Source organism: Mycteria americana, chromosome 16 (genome assembly GCF_035582795.1).
Source record: "Mycteria americana isolate JAX WOST 10 ecotype Jacksonville Zoo and Gardens chromosome 16, USCA_MyAme_1.0, whole genome shotgun sequence".
Lineage (NCBI taxonomy): Eukaryota > Metazoa > Chordata > Aves > Ciconiiformes > Ciconiidae > Mycteria > Mycteria americana.
This window is the reverse complement of record NC_134380.1, coordinates 14574815-14593442: the sequence shown is the minus strand read 5'-3', so window position 1 is coordinate 14593442 and position 18628 is coordinate 14574815. Positions and strand designations below refer to the sequence as shown.

The following is an 18628-nucleotide window of genomic DNA, read 5'->3' as shown; positions in this document are numbered from 1 at the left end:
CCTTTTTCCTGTATTTTTCCTAGACATATGTTGCTGACTATTGTCAAGAATTGGATTCTAGAGCTAGCAACCTTTGGCATAACAGAGTAAAGCAGTTCTTAAAGTTTGTGATCTAGAATGTTTCACATTTTTGTCCTGATTAGGCCATCACTTTATTCACAAAGGACTAGAATCAATCATAGAATCATAGAATAGTTTGGGTTGGAAGGGACCTTTAAAAGTCGTCTAGTCCAACCCCCCTGCAGTGAGCAGGGACATCTTCACCTAGATCAGGTTGCTTAGAGCCCCATCCAACCTGACCTTGAATGTTTCCAGGGATGGGGCATCTACCACCTCTATGGGCAACCTGGGCCAGTGTTTCACCACCCTCGCCGTAAAAGATTTCTTCCTTATATCTAGTCTAAATCTGTCCTCTTTTAGTTTAAAATCACTACCCCTTGTCCTATCGCAACAGGCCCTGCTAAAAAGTCTGCCCCCAGCTTTCTTGTAGGCCCCCTTTAAGTACTGAAAGGCCGCAACAAGGTCTCCCCAGAGCCTTCTCTTCTCCAAGCTGAACAACCCCAACTCTCTCAGCCTTTCCTCATAGCAGAGGTGTTCCATCCCTCTGATCACTTTTGTGGCCTCCTCTGGACCTGCTCCAACAGGTCCACGTCTTTCCTGTCCCTAGTTTTCCAAATTGAATCTCTAAGATAATCTTTAAGGCTGTGTGCAGCCCATGAAGAAAACACTGAGCAATTCCCCTTCAAAAATTTAAGAAACAGAATGATTCTGGGATGTATTACTCTATAAGCAAGCTGCTCATATTTTACTAATATAAATTAGGTTTTTTACAGTAGTTAAAGCAGCTTTGGCAACCTAGGTTTTGTCAGCCTCTTAAGTTCTGGAAGTCTGTAAGAACGACATTTGCTCATCAGTTCATAATTCCACCAAGTATAATTCCAAAAGTCAGGCTTCAAGGCCTTTGTGAAGGCAGAGCTTCAATCATTATCTGATGAATGTTCCTTTTACATTGTTCACTGTTAGCTTATCTGTAACTAATGCAAAAAAGGAAGACATTGCTACTTATTTTAGAATTGAAGTGTCTAGAGGTTTTGTAGATGTCCATTGTCCAGGTTGTCAAGATGTAATCCATAGACTCCCTTCCCTTTTCCAGTTTAGCAGAGCATGTCCAGCCTCTTTATGTCCTTGTGAACAAATGATCTCCAATGACACTTTCAAGAATTTGGCAGGTCAGAAAGGGGACTGCTGTTGAGCCAGGAAGTTCTTTAAGGAGAGGGGTTACCCATGCATGGAAGAGAGAGAGATAACGCACTTCAACAGTGCTAGGATAGAGCCACCTCTGTGGCCGTCCTCGTCCCCACCTGTGCCTCCTCCCCCATCTCAGGTTCTCATCATAGCACTGTTTTCCCTGGCAAATCCCCAGAATAACCAGATCTCTCTCTTTCCTTCCTATAGTTCTTTTCTCCCAAGTCTGTTCATGGATTGAAAGTATTAGGATCTTTGTATGTGGTGTTGTGGAGAGAATAAGCGGTGCTCGTTAATGAAGGGTTGTTATTGTGTTGTACTTTTATTTTACAGATATCTCAGTATGATGATTCAGTAAGTTCTCTGAGCAAAGATATTCCTACCTTGGAAATTAAAAAGCTGCAGGAGCAGAATGCCAACCTTCGGGCTGCTATTGCACAAATGCGGAAAGAAATGGAGAGTCTTGATGAGCAGATGTTGTCCTCTCTTCCTCTGACAGAAAACAGACTGCTTGCAGAGCAAGGTGACAGCTCTTGCCACAGAACTCTAAATTCAGTAAAGGAAGTGTAGCGGTCACGGTCATGACCTGTGAGGGCTACCCGACCTGCAGGTGTGTAAAGATCGTGACCGTGGTGTTCTCAGGATTCCACAATATACAAGCACACAGAGGTCTGAGATTCTGAGAATTTCTTTGTTACAAATTACTACAAAACTATTAGTAAAAACAAATATACACACACAGAGACACTATAAGTCACTACAAAATTACCGCCGGGAAAGCAAATGTATATATACATTGCAAGAGTAAAGCAAATAGATGTATATTACAAGTTATTACAGAATTCCAACTAGCGAAGCAAGTATATAGTACCATAGAATCACAGAATGGTTTGGGTTGGAAGGGACCTTTTAAAGATCACCTAGTCCAACCTTCCCACCAGGGGCAGGGACATCTTTCACTAGGTCAGGTTGCTCAAAGCTCCATCACCTGACTTAGAACACTTCCAGGGATGGGGCACCTGCAACTTCCCTGGGCAACCTGTTGCAGTGTCTCACCACCCTCATCATAAAAAAATTTCTTCATAGGAGAGGTATTCTAGCCGTCTGATCGTTTTCATGGGCCCCTGCTTTAACAGGTCCATGTCTTTGTTACAAACCTTTACCTATGTATGTGCCTATAAATATATCATGTGAGGTGTTACTGGTATGACACTCACCAAACTGCCCCCAGAAGTAGGGCTAATCGATGATGGAAAAAAGTCTCACATCAAAGATGATCCACATCACTGCCAGAGTCAGCCAGGTGTCCCCAGTGAGGGTCCGGTCTGTCCGGGAGATCACGTGCAGGGAAGCTCTTGGAGAGAGGGTCTTGCAGAGAGGCTCATTTTGGGTAGGTAGTGAGTTACTTTTTGTAGCTTTTTGGTGCAGATCTGTAAGTGGGCACAGGGCATCACTTCCAGCTATAGTTGTTGCCGACTCCTGTTGTCCTGGAAGGTCAGTCCATTATCACGGTTTCTTTGTCCTGCACCCATCAAGCTTTCTTTGTCCTGCTTAGTATGACTGAGCTCGAAGAGGGTGCCCTTCTTTGTTAGTATGTTCACCGGGTGGCCTTTGTGGTGGCTCTGTCAGGAAGCTAAAAATCTGAAAACATGTCAATATTAAAAATATATAATACTTTCAAATGCATCCCTTTACCAGATACTGTCACACATTAGTTGGGTGATTTTTAGCATCTCTTAGAAACATTTCAGTATATCATGTCTTACACTTTCATTTTTACTTTTTTTCATTATCCTTCATGGGAAAGTCAAAGCTGATAACATTAAAAAAAAAAAAAACCCCAAACTGCAGAAGGTATGTCCATTACAACAAGATACATTTTGTAGTAAATTTCTGAAAATTTGTTAAGTTTGGTTTTTATTGGCTCTCATGCAGGCCTGTTTAGAAACAAAACTGGATTTTTTCTTCATAAACATGCTTATGACTTTTGGAAGTCTAGAGAAAAGAGGAAAGGAAATCAGCTGTAACTTGGTAATGGAATAACCAGCTCTGATTTGTTTTGGGTTTAAAAAAAAAATAGGCAAGTTTTAACTTTTTCAAGTACATCTTTTATTTCTGTGGAGTAAGTAGCCCTGTGTTTAACACCTTTTAACAGTTACATAAGTGTGGGTGGAGAGCTGCATTATACATGTCTGTGCCTCATCTAGGTAAACATTTAATTTCTAATTGCTTCAAAGTATTCCAGAGCCACCATGCATTGTTTTCTGTATTTCAGAAAAAATAAGATGGGTTTGATGAGAGGTATTTTGTTGTACCAACTGTTTTGCTGTCGTTATGCTTCTCTGTTTTAATTTTGCAGTGAGACTGGATCTGTGTGTTACCAGTTTGCAGAATTAGTTTTAAACTAATTTGAACAGTCATTTGTACAGTAGCATGAAATCATGAGCTACTTAAGTGTGCAGGCATTTTTAATAAATATAAATATTCTAGCTTTGCTAGTAATGAGACATGAATAACCAATTAAAGCAAAACCTCTGTTAATTTTAAATAAAAAAACAAATTCAAGCATAGTTTTTTGTCACAGGCAGCTAAAGTTAGTCCACTGTTTTTTGAAGATGTTGTAGTCCAATATGTAAAAGATTTACCGCTGCTAGAGTTTAGCAGTGTCCAAGAGAAGCAATAATCTTTGTCAGCTGATAAATGTAAGTTTTCAGAAATGTATTATTCATTTTCTTTATGGCTGAAATGCTTTATTAAACTGAAATAATCTTTCTTATATCCCTTTTAAAAAAGTATGGTGATTATATTCAATCACTAAAAGAGATGATAATGTTAAATCTGAAATGTTTAAGACAATGGGGAGAGTAACTCGGAAGGGCGCTTCTGGTTTCCAGAAAGTCACCTGTTCTTTCCCCTGACTTGTCCGTATACATCAATATGTTCAGACTCACATTTTTACTGGAACTAAAAGAAGAATTTTTCAGGATTAACTTCCATTTATTGGTGATTTTTTTCAACTCTGATTGAAAGAAGCTACTGTGTCTTAATTACTCTTGTTATACTCAGTATTGCCGGTTTCCCAAGAATGATTAAATAATGCAGTATTGGAAGAAATAAAAACTTCTCTGTGCTCCTTACCCACAAATTGATCTTTCTAATGTGTCATCTCTAGTCGCTTCTGTATTTATAGCTGACCGATGTTTGCATGTTGTGAGACTGTACTATTTTTTATATTTCTTCTGTTTACGATATATCTCCTGAAGTGGTATACATGTATATTAATGAGACCGCGTTCTCAAGCAGCTGCTGCTATGAAAGCCTAAACTCTGTGTAAATACATATACATTCATATTATACTCCTCTTCTCTTTTAGGTTCATTGTGCACAAACAAAATTTCAACTGGAACCACTGTGAGCAATATGAAAGTCAGCTCAACTAACTTGGATTGTATAGTAAACCCAGACACAGAAAAGGTACGAAGAGGTTTAAACTACCTAAAATATCTGTATGCACGTGTGTGTGTGTAATTAAATACATAGCATATTATTTTTGTTTGAATAAATATTAAAAACTGAAGCAATATATGCTTATGTGGTCAGTTAGTAATAAGTGTAAGCTAGATGAGAGTCAGCAATGATTTTTTTCAGCCAAACTTATGCTCATTCTTTCTAGGGAATAAATTTTGACTAGTCTTTCCCTGGCACAAGTCACTCCTGATCTTTCAAGGCCTTCTTGACATTTTTTCTTTTCCACTTGCAAATTCTTAAACTACTGTGTAACACCTCTTTGAGTTTTCCATTGCAAATCCATATTTTAGCCTTTTTTTTAAATACCAAAAATCTTTCAATATGCCTTGTAATAAGGTAAATAGAGATGAAACTATAGATACTGTCTCACTGCCAGACTCTGACGAGAAGGTCCTGTGAAGCCTTGGTTGGCGGTAGACATGCCAGTGGATTGCATGCTCAGTTAGGGGGGTGGGTGGCTTTTCCTGGGAGAAGCCGGTAACTGCCGGCTCGCGGGGCTCGCTTCTGCCAGGCCCGCGCCAGGGGGTGGCACGGCTGCACCAGCAGGGCCAGCAGCCACGTGCGCCGGCTCGCCAGCCCTCAGGCCCCACCGGCAGGACATCCAGCCACGGTGGGCTCCCATGCGTGCCCCCTAGGTCACTGGGGAATGACTTGGTATGGCCAGGAGAAATAACTGAGCGCCAACGTCAGTTCGGAGCTCTCGCCACCCACGAAGGAAAAATTCACTGGCTCTGGGAGCATTTTTACTCAGTTCTAGAGTTTACAAATGTCATTCCCATTGTGTTATTTTAAAGGCTAGGAACAACATCAGCATTAAAGTGTGACAGAGGCATCTCTCAGAAAAATAATAAAGGAATTGAAAACTAGGACAAATATCTAATACTACGTAAGGAGTAAGTCACTATATGTTCTCCCCTTCCTGTCTCCCAGCGATTTCATGGTGTAGTAGACGGAGTCTGAAGTGAGATACGTTAAAATACAATTAAAAAATAAGGGTTCTCTAATTTTCAAGTCATCTGTAAAATCCACCAATATCTGTTTCATGCCTTAATCTTACTGTTAAGACTCACCGGTAACTGCCTAAGTTCAAGAAAATTAAAATAATAGCTAAGTAATAAATAAGGATGAGAGGTGCTGATTACATTCAAAGCTAAGAGCTTTAAGAACTGAAACAATATCAATGTTTAAATAAAACTTTGGAGCCTTGGGAACCTTGTGTGAAAACATGCACAACCCACCAGGCGCAGATCATGTCTAATCTTAGCTGTATTTCTTTGCTGAATGTAGAAGGAGATTTGTTTGTTCCTGCTGTCAAATTATATTTAGGAAATCATTGTGTGCCAGTATAGACAACACAGATTTATTTTTTTCTCTTTGGCCACTTCCAGAATTAAGTGAAAACTGAATTTTATACCAACTATTCTTTTCTGTTGCAGAAAATGTTTTACAAACCACTGTCCAAGACGCATTCTCATTTTCTTCGCATTTCTTTAAGTGGGGATAGAGCCTTAAAAGAAAAGTAGAGAGTGGCTTTGCCTTGGAGACAGTAAGATAGGAACTGAACATTCTCTGTGCCAGTGATTAATCCTTTGCTTCATGATGCTAAACTATAATTGAATGCTCAGGGCTGGATATGAGAACAAGAACGTTTTTCAGGCAGCGATGTGCATCTTCAGTGTGAAATGCTAAATTACTTGTGCCTCATATGTGTAGGCATGTAGTAAATAGCAGATGTGCAGGCCAAAACTTGAAGTGAACAAAATGCTGGAATTATAGTTAATACTGTCTTCACTGATGCTGAACTATCATTTCCTGTCTGTTTCCGCTGTCTGCTTTATTTCTTCTTCCTTAGTGGATAACAAGCCTTCTTAGGCATAGACTGGCAGTTGGAAACAGTCCCAAGAATATCTTACAAACGATGGGCAAAACTTCATTAGAATTCCTTACTGGATTTTAGAAGCGCTTATCTTTTAACATTCTTCTACAGTGTCTTTGTGCTTCTTACATTTATTAATTGCATGCTAAGGATGTACTTAAGGCCATGATGAATTACAGGCAAAAATATTTCTACCTCAGGGAGTTTAGAATCTGTTGAGCAATAATGGTAACTAAACATGGGGGTGCTGATGTGAAGTCAATACAGAGAGCCATAGTGATAGTTTTCTTTTTTCCCATTTAATATAACAGAGGCTCTGGGACCATAATCTCAAAATTATAGACTCCAGAGCTAAAATGCAGCTACAGAAAAAGAGGAAAGTTTATCGTGGAAACTGGTAGAATAGGCATGTAGACTTTTGCGTGTATGTATATTTTTCTTCTTTTGTCTTTGTATCAGCTCTGAGGAGAGGTTTTCCTCCCACCTTTTTTTTAGTACCCATCTTTTCTGTGTTTTCTCTCTTTTGTATTGTAGAGTTGTACTCTGGACATGGATCTAAAGGTAAAAAGATTTCTGAGTTCCACTCCTAACTCTACAGCTTACAGTCTGTCACCTGAAAAAAAAATCTTCTGTGTAATGCTGCTAAATGTTTTTATGAAAAGTTCAGAAAAAATAGAAGCTTAAGCAAATGGTATTCCTGCCCCAGCCATGTGATGTGCTTTTGCCTCTTGGTACGGTGAAGGTGGTACATAGTGTGACAACTAGTGCTACCGTAATGGGTCATTGCCTTGACCTCTCTTTATGTTAAGCCTCAGTGTATTAATTTCATTGTTCATATAATGAGGGGTAGAATGTAATAATTTGTGGCTGCTTATATTAATCGCTTTGATATAGGTTGCTATATGTACGCCAAAGTGGCGTTCCTTTTTTCTTTCACTTTGGTGTCTTTCTTCATATTTTTAGATTCTAGTCCTGCACTAATGTCTCGACCTTTCTCCCCTGTAGTGTTTGTGGGTCTGTATGCTTTTTGTGTATGTTCTCAAGGGCCTCATCTTTTATGGTAACGCTATCCAAAGAAATACGAGAATGGGACTTGCGTGACACACTAAGGCAATTGTGGTTGGCTTTTTGTCAGTATGGATAACACCTTTCAATTTGTACTCCTTGAATCGCAGTGCTCAGGGTAATTTAGTTGAAAACTGAATGGCATTTCACAATTACAGTGTAGTACACTTCTAAGTAGTTTATATATAGAAGAGTAAACATATAGATGAGCAAGAGTTTTGTAAAACGATTTTAATGTATGTGACATATTTTGATACTTGTGGCAATGTGTAGTATTCAAAAAGTCTATAAGGGAGATGATTTGTTCAGTGAATGATGAGTATTTAAATGGATATTGAAAAGTCTCCTCTGTAGTAAGGGGGCTGAAAGAGGACAGTATATAGCTCTTGAAAAACAAGGATGTGATCTTTTGGGTAAATACTTTATCATAACATATATGCGCAAATGGACTCAGGTTTGCAGAGACAAAACCGGTTGTAGAATCTTTACTTTTCACTCTGCAGCCTTTCTCTTTAAAACAATGTTTTAAGTCATATCTACCCCGTATGTGTGTATGCGCATGATGATTAGACAAAGAAGGGGTTTTGGTAGCTTGCTGTCTGCTGTAAAGTGGTTTTTTCCACATTTTATCTTAAAATTAACTGCTCTCTAGTTCACAGTTATACAGTGTTTATCCTATGTGTATGATTTTATACTTACAGTTAACAATATTTGTGGGAATGTCCCAGGCTGTTACATTGATTTGCTCCACAGTTTAATTTGCCCTATATTGCTAACAAAATCTTGAAAATGGATCCTCAAAAACGGTCTGTAGACTTCAACTTTACACTTTTTCTTCAAGTGGCTTCTAATACGTGTTTGTACAAATCTCTAAACCCACAGACCACGCTTTCAAAATATTCATTATAAGCGCTATCTGTTTTTTTCAGGGGCCGAAACCCAAAGTTCTTGAAGAAAAGATGGTAGATCTTGGACAACAGTTACCTGACGTAGGTCCTGGTGTTGGTATTCAATATGGCGTCAGCTGCACCCTACAAGGAATGCAAAATAAACTGAAGGAAGCAGCAAGAAAAGTCTCGATTCTGAGCCAAGAGAAGCAGCGGCTGATTGAAATGGGAAACAGACTCAGGGCAGAACTTGGAATGGTATTAAAGGAAGGTAAATTTATTCTGCTGAAGAGTGCTAGTTTATATATTTAGAATAAAACCTGGGAATGAGTTCATCCTTTGAGCTGGAGAGAGCTAGGCTTTAATATGGAAACAAAGTGCTGGACCTGACTGATTCTTGATCTGCATAGTTTTGTGTGAGACTGCGGTGCTAATTGTTGCAAGTAAGATTATCCTGTGACAGGAGGTGCTAACGTAGAACAATGACAGTCTGTAGGCAGTGACTTTTTGTTGATGAACATCTTAGATGAAGGACTCCCTGGTGCTTAGATGTCAGGGTGGGAACTGGAAGTTGAACTAAGACTTCTTAAGTAAGAGCAGAAAAGAGGTAGTTTATCTCTTGGAATAAAAACTAATGCTTTATGAAAGTGGAAGAGGAAGCAGAATAAGCTTACTATAGAGTAAACTTGAGTCAAGAGTATATATAATGTAAGAAGATTTCACTGTGGACATTTAAGCTCCATGCAACAATTGCTCTGGCAATGAAGCAAAGGAAAAAAACACGAGGCCCGTTTCCACATAGCATTGAATCCATCTGCAATGAGAAGGCCTGTGTTCTGTGGTTCACTTATGTCCACTATAAACACTTGCTGGGAATGTAATGTTGATGACAAAATAACAACAGAGAATGCCTTCCTCAGTGTTTTCTCTCCTTTATAGGACTTTGGCATCCTGTTAGCTCTAAGCGCTGCACAGTTTGTATTGCCTCTGGTAGTCTTTTTCCAAGAGAGCTTGTCAAAAGAACACAGTGTCAGCTGTCAGCTTTAAAGCATCTACAGCACAGGCTTACAACACAGGTAATGATACGCTCTCTGAAATCTAGTGATAATGAGCAGTTAAGCCACTTCTAATTCCATTAATATAACTTTCCTTAAAATTCTGCATTTAAGTGTCTTTTACTGACTTTAGCTCAAATCTTCCTCTGGTACCTTGGAAGATTTCATAGAATTATAGAACATCCTGAGCTGGAAGGGACCCATGAGGATCTTTGAGTCCTGACTCCACACAGGGCAACCTAGAAGTTAAACCATGTATCTCAGAGCATTGTCCAAATGCTTCTTGAACACCGGCAGGCTTGGGGCTGTGACCACTCCCTGGGGAGCTTGTTCCAGTGCTTGACCACCCTCTCAGGGAAGAACTTCTTCCTAATATCCAGTCTGAACTTCCCCTGATGCAGCTTTAAGCCATTCCCTCGCATCCTATCACCGGACACCAGAAAGAAGAGATCGGCACCTCCCTCTCTACTCCCCCTCATGAGGAAGCTGTAGACAGCAATGAGGACAGCACCCCTCAGTCTCCTCTTTTCTCAGCTGAACAGGCCAAGTATCCTCAGCCGCTCCTTATAAGTCTTGCCCTCTAGTCCTTTCGCCATCTTTGTTGCCCTCCTTTGGACACATTCTAATATTTCTATATCCTTCCCATACTGTGGAGCCCAAAACTGCACACAGTACTCGGGGTGAGGCCACATCAGTGCTGAGCATAGTGGGACAATCACTTCTTTCAGCTGGTTAGCTATGCTGTGTCTAATGAACCCCAGGATACAGTTGGCCCTTTTAGCCACCAGGGTACATTGTTGACTCATATTGAGCTTACCATCAACCAAAACCCCCACATCTCTTTCTGCAGGGCTGCACTCCAGCCTCTTGTCCCCCAGGCTATATGGACATCCACGATTACACTGTCCCAGGTGCAGAATCCAGCATTTGCTCTTGTTAAATTTCATACGGTTGGTGACTGCCAAGCACTCCAATCTATCAAGAGCTCTCTGTAAGGTCTCTCTGCCCTCAAGGGAATCAATGAGTCCTCCTAATTTAGTTTCATTGGCAAACTTACTTAGCGTGCACTCAACTCCTGTGTCCAGATCATTGATAAAAACATTGAAGAGAACTGGCCCTAAAATTGAGCCCTGGGGAACACCACCAGTGACCGGCCACCAGCCCGATGTTACCCCATTTACTTGAAGGGTTATATTTGAGACTTCAAAATTAACTTTTTTAAACGGGATTTTCATCCAAGGAATTTAAAGAACACTTGTGTTAATGCAGCATAAATGCAAACCTGAATTACAAGTATGAGTTTCATAAAGCTTAGTTTTAAATAAGTAAGATAGGCCATTTTAAGGATTTGCAGTGTGCTCTAAGACAAACTTGAAAAAGATTAATCAGTGAGCATATTTCCAAATATCCACAATGCTGGGATTTTAAAGCACCCATGTCCAAATTATTGTAACAGCACATTTTCCCTATATGAAAGCAGGATATATAATTAACCTGTCTCTTACCTTTTGTAATTAAAATACAACTTTTAATAGTTAAATTGCAGCTTTCATCAGAGAGACAAATGGATAAATCCTGGCTCCTCTAGTAGTTAGTGGCAGACCTCCCAGTGACTTTGATAGTCAGGATTTCACTATGTACTTTACTTAATTGATCAGCAGATTTGTTCCTGTGAGGATTGAGTCAGAGCAGCTGATTGTCGTTGTAGTTTTGAGGGCAGTAAACAATGTTCTTTCAGAAAGAGTGAGGTTGTTGCTCCAAGGTATAAAACTCCAGTAGAATTATTAACCAAGTTCAGTTGGGGAAATACTTCCTCTGCGGACCTCTCTGGGCAACTTGTTCCAGTGTTCGATCACCCTCCCAGCAAAGATGATTGAGGTTTGGGGTTTTTTTTCCCCTTTATGCTTACATGGAGTGTCCTGTACTTCACTTTCTGCCCATTGTCTCTCATTCCATCCTATCATGTATACCACTGAGAAGAGTCTAGCTCAGTCATCTTTACCTCCTCCCACCATCCCCATCAGGTGCTTATACATGTTGAAAAGGTCACTCCTGACCTATCTCTTCTGGAGGCTAAACAAGGCTAGCTTCCCCAGCCTCTCCTCATATGTCTGATGCTCCAATTCGTTGATAATCTTTGTGGCTGTTTGCTGGACTTGCTCCGGTATGTCCATGTCTTTCTTGTACTGGGGAGCGCAAAAGTGGACACAATACTCTAAATGTCATTGCACCTGTGCTTGGTAGAGGGAAATAATCACGTCCCTTGGCCTGCTGGCAGTGCTTTTCCTGATGCAGCCCAGGATGCTGCTGGCCGAAGGCCTCAAGAACGCATTGCTGCCTCATGTTCAGCCACCAGGTTTCCTGTTCCTTTTCTGCTGAGCTGCTTTCCAAGCAGTCAGCCTCCAGCCTGTTAGATTGAAACTGCAATCTCCTCTGCCTTTGGGGAAAAAATCAACTGAATTAAAGCTGATCTCCTCTGGAGGATCCTGTTTATTTTTAATTCCCTCTTTATGCATTCTTATGTCTTTTAACTGAAATCAAGAACAGATTGAGAGCCTTTTTGTGGATGACTGAGGTTCATCCAGGAATATGTAGGAGATTTAAGTTTAATGTTTCTCTTTTTACATACTAAGATCTCTATGATAATATGAAACTACACAGGAGATAATCCTATCATGTTGCCAGATTGCACTAAGAAATCACAACTGTCAGTCATTTACTTGAAAATTTTACCATCTGAACATGTTCTAAAAACATCTTAAACATTTTTACATCTAGACACATTCTAAAAAGATAAGACTGAATAACCACATACTCATTTTGCGCATGTCATCCTGTGTTTTTTGAGTCTGAAGTTACCGCTAATTTCTTCAGATGTTATCTGGTTGGCCTAGGTGTATTACAAAGTATATGAAAAGCCTGGCATCTGGCCAGACAGTTTGAATGACAAAGGTGAGTTTCTTAAAAGAGCCAGTGGAAGTAAATTCTAATGAATATTTGATTTTTCTTACAGTTAAGAATGGGGTTAAATTAAAAAAAAACATGTTAACCTCTGTAGTTGCTTAGAATAAGTGCTACAAATTAGGTAAATGAAGGTTCAGTGACTCGGCTGGTACTAATTTAACCAGTTGTATGTCTGGGGATGACATGCTTTCAATTTGCAATTTAGTTCTGCTGAAAATAGATCTTTTTTCCTGTGAAGTAAAACAGCGCTGCAGATTAGCCATGTAATTATACCCATGAGAGATGTTAGTGGGGCTAATTACAATAACTTCTGGGTCAGTAGATTTAAGAAAATAGTGTAAAAAGTTGAAGTGCAAAGATCACCCAGCAATTAAATTTGAGAACAAGTGTTGACAGGGTCAACTTCTGTGTTCTGCTATCACGTCTTTAGGCAGACAGTTATCCAGCTTCTGCACAGGATTGCTGTTCTCTTGGATAAAGAATAGTAGTAAAAACAGGTACTACTTGTTTGGAGGGCTCAAACGTTTGAATACGAAAGGAAAATGCTCTCCAAGCATCCAAAGTATGCAGCAGTATTTCAGCCTGGAAAGGCAGATATTTGGGGAAGAAAATGAGTACACATATTTCTTGGCTAAGGTGAATCTGTCAGATTGCATCTATGGCAACATTTTGGAATATGTTCTAAGGGAACCTTGTGGGGAAGAACTCTGTGTTTGGATGTCCTATCACAGGTGCTTGAATTTCTCTTAGCTTCTTCCTAGCAGAAGATATCCAACAGGAGGGGCACTCATGTTTGATAGAGAAAGGTTGCCTGAAGTCCAAAAGGCTGTGCTGTTAATCAGAACCGAATCTGAACAGACTGCTTGAGTGAAAATAAGCCCCTGTTCTTTACTGCCCATTAGTCAATGAAGAAGTTTTAAAGGTTGCAGTGTGAGCAAACATTGTAAACCATCCATCAGACAGTGATAAACTGAGAATGCCATCTGGTGTACCTTTATGGAGCTAATGGAGAGTTATTCTTCCTTAGGTATGGCAGATAGTCTAAGGCAATAGAAATTGAGAACTATAACAGGTCAGTCAGGTAAGTGCAATGTGAGCTGGAGAATCTGGTGTTTTACCAAATTTATCTGATCAAGTTCTTTTGACATCAAAAGTATTAGTGAGGGCATCAAAAATACTAGTTAGGACTAGTAAGGCTCAAATTATTCGAGCTCTGTGAGAACGGGTCTGGGAATGCAGCACTGTTTTGCAACTCTTCATTGACAGTCTGAGGACCTGATCAAGAGCTGTCACAGCAGCGCTGTCACGAGAACTATTAACATCTCGTTGTAGCATGGGGAAGATCCTCAGAGAAAAGAATCGGGGAGCATTAAATAAATAGTCTCACTGGCATATCAATGATACATCTTATAGGACAGTGGTATAGGCTGCTTCTGGAGCAGGAGATCTTAAACTTCTTGTAAAACGCCAAGGTGAAAAGGTCAACTCTGCTCCTAGATGACAGTCCTGAGCATATGATTCTGATCTCCTTCTTGTGGGGTTTCAGAAGGAAATAGGTGAGGTAGCTGTTAAAGTGTGCAGGAAGCCTGGAACGTGGTCTGCCACAGGTGAACTTGCTATGGAATGCCTCAGTGTGTTTGTGGATATATAATTTGTTCAGGATGCTTGCGAACATCTTATTAACTTAAAGTCACAAACTTGGCATCCTTTGTTCGCTTGAACTTTCAGTTCAGTGAACTGTTTCTTAAGCTCTTAAACTCTAACACCAAGAATAATTTTTACAAAGGAGATCAGGGTCTAGCAAAGCATTTGAGTAGACCTTTTGTAGCCAGCTTGTTTCATCTGTGCACTGCTTGGATCAAGGTCTGAAAAGGATTAGCTAAATGCTTATATTAAACGTACGTAAAGGCGATTTCCAGATCTGGGCAAAATTGCCACAATTCAAAACCACATTTTTTACTGTTTTTTTTTTTCTTCTCCACCTCTTCAGTTTTTCTTTCTTTTACAGCTCCTCCTAGAACTTAGCTGGCACTTAAATTGAGAGCAATGAATATTCATTGCCCATCCATCCCAGTCTTCCCTTGCCTTATTTTTAATGAGCTAGGTACTGTGTCTGCTGTTTTTCTGACATCTGGTGTCTGCCATGTTCTTTTTAAAATCATTAGATGTTCTTGTTTTTGTAAGAATGAATAGATTTTTTTTAAAGTACAATGTGTCCATGGCTCTTGGAGAGGTAGCATTTGACTGTGAGTTTCCAGATGGAGTGCTAAATTCCAGGAATAGTAGTCCAACCTCTTCAGCTCATGAGTTGCTTGGAGGTCATGGTTGAAGTGGCTATCACTGAGGATCTTTCCAGCTCTGGAACCTTCGGGATCATCTCTGTTACTGCTGGAATTTGTCCAGACTAGAAAGAAGGATAGTCCTTCTTATATCCAAGCTGCTCATCTTCAGTAGTCTCATTCCAGGCTGCTCTTTACCCAGAACATACCTGCTGAGGCTTCAGCTCCTGCACTGAAGCCGAGCTCCAGGTTGAGCTTCCAAACACTGCTATTCTAGTTTGGGTGGTTTTCTTCTACGTAGTCACTCTTACTAGCCAGGCTACATTTGCTCCTGTGTTCAAGATCATCATCCTTACCAAAAACTGAGAGAATTCATTGCTATCATACCTACAGGAATTTCAATGTCAAGTTACTTTATATGATGGGCTCATGTTTTGTTTCTTTAGTCTTAAATATATAGCAAAAGACTTTGATGTTTATTTTCATCTCCTTTGACAGGGCTGAAGCAGTTTGCTTTTCATCAAGTCTCACTTTAATTGCTACGTGTTGAAAGTTGGTGAAACTTTGTGGGGTAATTAGGTTTTTTTAGTTGCTGACAAATTACTTTTCCATAGCTGATTTATTCAGTTTTTTAGGACTTCTTTGGGAGATTTTCTTCTGTAATTTAATCATGGGAAAAGGCAAAAGTGAAGAATGACCCTGACAATATAAACTTGAGTACCAAGCAGGGTGATAGTAACAGCAGCAAGAAATATAGATTTTGAACAGATTTAGTAAGAGGTTTATTAGGAGGGTAGTTTGGCCCTGTTGATCTGAAGGGAACATCATTTTGTGTAATATTATGTATAACTGATTATTTTAAATCTAGCAGTGTAACAACAAACTGAGCAATAAACAGATTATTTCTAGAGACCATGAGTTATTTGTGTTAATGTAATATTTCATATTAGGAGCTCCGGTATGCAAAGCAACAGCATGCCTCAAGGGTCTCTTCTCTAATTGCCTGCCCTACCTTAAAGGAGGAAGAAGCTCCAAGCAGCTGTGGGGAAGAAACAGAATTACCATCCACTGAGGTACAGTGCAGTTTTATCATCAGTGTAATTTGCCTTCAGTTGGATTTTTCAATTGCAGTTGCTCAACAGTCATCTCCTGGAAGACTTAAAAATATATGTATTTTTTTAAGTTACGCATTGTTCCTGTACAAAATAGTATTTGTTAAGACTTAATAAACTAGGATTTCTCAATCACTTTCATGATGTTGTAATTAATCTTCTTGTACCACCTTTCGAAATTAAAAATAATAATTTTCTTTTGTCTTGCCTCTTGCTGAAACCTTCTATCTTTCCAAGACCAAGATACCACTATGAGATTTAACCCATTTTCAGATGTCTTTGATGTGAAAAGTATGTATCTCTTAAGATTGTGTTTGAATTTGAACAGGCTCAGCTAGATTTCTGTGTTGAAAATCATGGGCCAGAGCAACGAAAGGCAGATACATCCTCAAAGATCGTTCAAAGTCAGCCACGCAGGCAGAATCCTAGTCAAGCCCAGCAGGTCCAGCTTTCTTCAGCTAGAGCACATAATTTCTGCCAAGGTATTTGGCAGACTTTAGAAATGGGATCAAGCCCTTCTATTTTCAGTCCTCGAAAGCACACTGACCAAGGTAAGCATGCTTTGTAAAGTAGTCACAGTATTTGACTCTTCTAGAAGAATGGAAGCACGGTAGTGCATTCTGCCCCCTTCCGCTAAATTTTTTACATGACTGCTACTGTTGTTACAGCCCTGTAAGCAGAATCTGAAGATCTAATGAGTTACTTGAAGGGAATTTCACTGTTGCCAGCAGAAGTAAGAATTAAGATGAATGCCTATATAGCTCTCTGGTTTTAATGCTATAGTTGCAAATGCTTCTCCTCTTTTATTAAATAATCCTGGAAAATGCAAATAACCTTCTGTTTTGACATAGTCTAAACCTTATCTGGGACAGATATGAAAGTGTCTGTCTGAAAATTGCACACTTCGTGTGTTGCCAAGTGACTGCTAGATCAAATTGTAATTTGGCAAATCCTTGCTTAATCATTACTTTTGTGGCAGGTTAATAGCTACAATACGGCTTAGTGTGCTAAGACCTAAAGGCCAAAAGTGAGGTCATGGGCATAATGTGATATATGCTATGAGCACACAGTGAACTAGGTATGGTCATTCACTAGAATTTTATAGTCCAGTGCAACAAGTTGGAACATAAACAAATAAAAGCAGACACAAATTCTTACATGTGAGACTGCATCCTGACCTGATCTTACATGTCAGACACTGTCAGGGTTAGGATGAGAGAATGTAAAAACTAGGTCGTAGACTGCACGTTAATCAATGTTATACTTCTACAAAAAGCATCACATGTTCTTGGAAATTTTAGCAGGAGCACCATTTGTACGATATGTGCAGTAAAGTGTGGCCTCTTCACAGGCAAATTGTAAAGGAACTTTTTAATGGTAGCCATTATGTTGAGCAGTGTATTGCAGATGAATGTTACATCTCCCAAACTCTCGGCCTGTTCATGAGGTAATCCTTCGTCAGCAAAACTTTGGAAAACTGTTCTAACATCTGCTGAGGATGGGACAAAAAGTATTGGCCTTGAATTATAATACTGGAACAACTTTAAGGATGGGTAATAATGGAGTATGTTCCCCAGAAGGATTGTAGACTCTTCTTTATTAAAGGTCTTTATAAATAGACAGGCAAGCATTTCTTCAGAATGTTCCAAGTAAAGGTGATTTTTATTTTTTAATGAGAGGCATAGCATTCAATAAATTATTTCTTGCAAGGCTGTTGGGATTGTGTGGGTTGTTTGCTTTTTTTGGTTTTGATATTATTATTTTTATCATCATCATTATTCCTGAGATCTGATGGCAGCTGTGGAGTAATATGGCAGCCATTTAGCCTTCTCAAATGAGCTTTATATTAATAGTGACCTGTTACCATCACACAGATACTCATATGCCGTTAACTCCATACCAGACTGCAGGAGCAAGAATGCAACCACCAGGTTAAGGGAAATTATTTGTTCCCCTCTATTTGGTACTTGTGAGGCCACATCTGGAGTACTGGGTCCAGTTTTGGGCCCTCTGGTACAAAGGATTGACAAACTGGAGTCCAATGGAGAGTCACTAAGATGGCTAGGGCGCTGGAACACGTTAGGTGAGAAGAGGTTTAGAGAGCTGCATTGTTCAGTGTGGAAAAGAAAGAGTCAGTGGGTGGTCTGATTGCTGCTTTGTAACTACCCAGTGAGGGATTTTGGCAAAGACAGAGCCAGACACTTAGAGGTGCACAGGGAAAAGAAAAGAGGCAATGGACACAAGTTGTGTCAAGATACATTCTGAGCAGGGAGTGATAAGCACTGTGACATTTCACCCAGAGGTCCTTTGCAACCTACATTACATCTATTTTTAAACCAGTGTATAGATGCTATGAACCGTCTTTAGCAGCACACAAGAGAAAAAAACATTTAAAAGGGCTTTCAAAATGAAGACTGTGTTATAAGTGTATTTATTCACAACAGCAGTGCATTGCAGGGACAAAGTCATGGGCATTGACAGACCTGTAGGACTGGAATGGACATAGTGCTGACAGTCATGGTTCATGTGCTTTTTTTGTGGGGCTGGGACTGAAATAGGAAGAGTGTTTCAGGTCAGACCTATGTTGGCAGGATAAGCAAAAGGATGTCTTTGAAAC

The 18628-nt window shown here is 39.7% G+C and overlaps 1 protein-coding gene across 1 annotated transcript in view; it reads left to right on the top strand.

Annotated features, from left to right (window-relative positions):
- The window catches only part of CCDC57 (coiled-coil domain containing 57), a 40015-nt gene that overhangs the window by 15144 nt on the left and 6243 nt on the right, over positions 1-18628 (top strand). The window contains exons 7-13 of the mRNA XM_075518668.1: positions 1579-1768; positions 2441-2635; positions 4619-4719; positions 8644-8872; positions 9541-9677; positions 15850-15972; positions 16340-16562. Of these exons, the coding sequence (XP_075374783.1) occupies positions 1579-1768; positions 2441-2635; positions 4619-4719; positions 8644-8872; positions 9541-9677; positions 15850-15972; positions 16340-16562 (1198 nt within the window). The remainder of the gene's footprint in view (positions 1-1578; positions 1769-2440; positions 2636-4618; positions 4720-8643; positions 8873-9540; positions 9678-15849; positions 15973-16339; positions 16563-18628) is intronic.